The sequence below is a fragment of the Poecilia reticulata genome, linkage group LG5, assembly GCF_000633615.1.
Source record: "Poecilia reticulata strain Guanapo linkage group LG5, Guppy_female_1.0+MT, whole genome shotgun sequence".
In the NCBI taxonomy this organism is placed as follows: domain Eukaryota; kingdom Metazoa; phylum Chordata; class Actinopteri; order Cyprinodontiformes; family Poeciliidae; genus Poecilia; species Poecilia reticulata.
Window position 1 is genome coordinate 22,332,957 of NC_024335.1, and position 2,085 is coordinate 22,335,041.

At 36.6% G+C, this 2,085-nt stretch overlaps 1 protein-coding gene across 1 annotated transcript in view; it reads right to left on the reverse strand.

Annotated features, from left to right (window-relative positions):
• Window positions 1-2,085, reverse strand: part of LOC103465201 (zinc finger protein OZF-like) — a 24,839-nt gene that overhangs the window by 14,736 nt on the left and 8,018 nt on the right. Inside the window, exon 3 of the mRNA XM_017304641.1 lies at window positions 3-938. Within this exon, the coding sequence (XP_017160130.1) occupies window positions 3-938 (936 nt within the window). The remainder of the gene's footprint in view (window positions 1-2; window positions 939-2,085) is intronic.

Consider the following 2,085-nt stretch of genomic DNA (forward strand, 5'->3'; position numbering starts at 1 on the left):
ACATGAAAACGGCTTTTCACGAGTGTGAATCATCATATGCCGAGTTAATACATGTTTGTGACCAAATCTTTTTCCACAGATGCCACATGAAAACGGCTTTTCAACAGTGTGAATCATCATGTGCTGAGTTAATAGCCGTTTTTGAATAAAACGTTTTCCACAGGTCACACATGAAAACGGCTTTTCACCAGTGTGACTCATCATGTGCCAAGTTAAATGCTCTTTACAACGAAAACCTTTTCCACATTTCCCACATGAAAACGGCTTTTCACCAGTATGAATCCTTATGTGCCGAGTTAAATTATCTTTGTGACTAAAACTTTTTCCACAGCTTCCACATGAAAACGGCTTTTCACCACTGTGAATCTTCATGTGCCGCATTAAATTCCGTTTTTGACTAAAACATTTTCCACAGTTCACACATGAAAACGGCTTTTCACCAGTGTGAATCATCATGTGCCGAGTTAATAGCCGTTTTTGACTAAAACTTTTTCCACAGTTCACACATGAAAACGGCTTTTCACCAGTGTGAGTTCTAATATGATTATTGAGAGCATATTTGCCAGCAAAACCTTTTTTACAAATGACACATGAGAAACGTTTGCTTCTTTCCTGATTTTGGTCCTCAGCTTCAGCAGGTTCCTGGAAGATGTCTTGGTTCCCGTTTGGTTCTGATTCAGTTTGGTATGTTTGCTCATCAGCAGGAAACACCATGCAGGTATCAGTCTCCYGTTTTAATTCAATCCGTTCTTCACCCTGACTGCAGTAAACTTCTTTCTCTTCCACTTTTATCTGCTGGTGTTTTAGATCTTCCTGCTCTTCTTTTATCTGATGATCTTCTGGCTCTTCCTGGTCTTGTTTTCCCTTCAGAGGTTTTAACTCCTCCTGGTCCAGAGTGGATCTCCTCTCCTTGTGATGAACGCTGCACTGCAGGGAATCTGGAGAAGAAAACAGAGAAAAAGAGTTATTGTTAACTTTACTGACACCTAAAAACACCTAAAAATTCAAGAGCATAGACTACTGTGACATCAAGTGGACAATATATGTGAAATAGGCAACGTAAAAACAACGAAGCCTTACAATGAATAAACAAGTAAAAGATGTTTATGATTCTAACAGATAAATTCAGATTAATCTGGTTGTATGAAACAACGGCTGGATCAAAAAGAAAATGGGAAACAAATTGGAGAGTTTTGCGATTGGTTTGTTACTCGCTATGTCACCAGGGACAACAATTAATTACTAAAAAAAAAAAAAACCTAACTGTGCTCGGGTTTAGGAGAGTTCTCCGTTTTAGGCGCTTCATAAAAATCCTGGATTATTTGACATGTGCTGCTGTGAAGCCTTGACACAAAAGACACATCATTGATGAAAAGTTTGATCTTTATTTGCTTGTCTGGAAAAAAATAAATCACAGCAATTTTTAAGTGTTTTGGACATTAAACATCTTTTATGCATGTGGTGAATTAGTTGAAAAAGGTGTTTAATGAAATAGCTGTTGTTAAAAGAATAAAATCAACTTCTGGCTTGTTATATTCTCTTGTGTTCCCGGATTCAATGATTCCATGTGTGGAAACAAAAGCCAAACAGAGATGACAGTCAGAGCTCCACGTCATACATTTTCAGAGTTTATTCTAACATTTAAAAGTATAAAATCACATCAACAATTCAGACACTTCAAACACACTAAAACAGACATTAATTTACCTGAGACAAAAGGAAAAGAAGAAGAGGGAAAGAAAGACAGACAAGCAAAGACATCTTTGGAGAAATTGCAACGAACAAAATCTAATTTGTTACTCTGTGTAGAAGGTTTTATCTTCTTGTATTTAATTTATTCAAATACGGCGTCTCTTTGCTCATCCAACCAGGACCTGTCTCTGACCCTCTTTCTAAAGCAGGGGTTCCCAAACTTTTTCCTTCTCTGGTGGGGGGCCGGAGTCAGTTTGTAACAGAAAAAGTGTGACGATTGCAAGAGTGCCTAAATGTAAAAAAAATATATATATATATATATTTTTTTTAATATATATTTTTTATTCAAAAAAGTACAAAGCAAGGTACATAAAAATACAGTAACTTGAATTG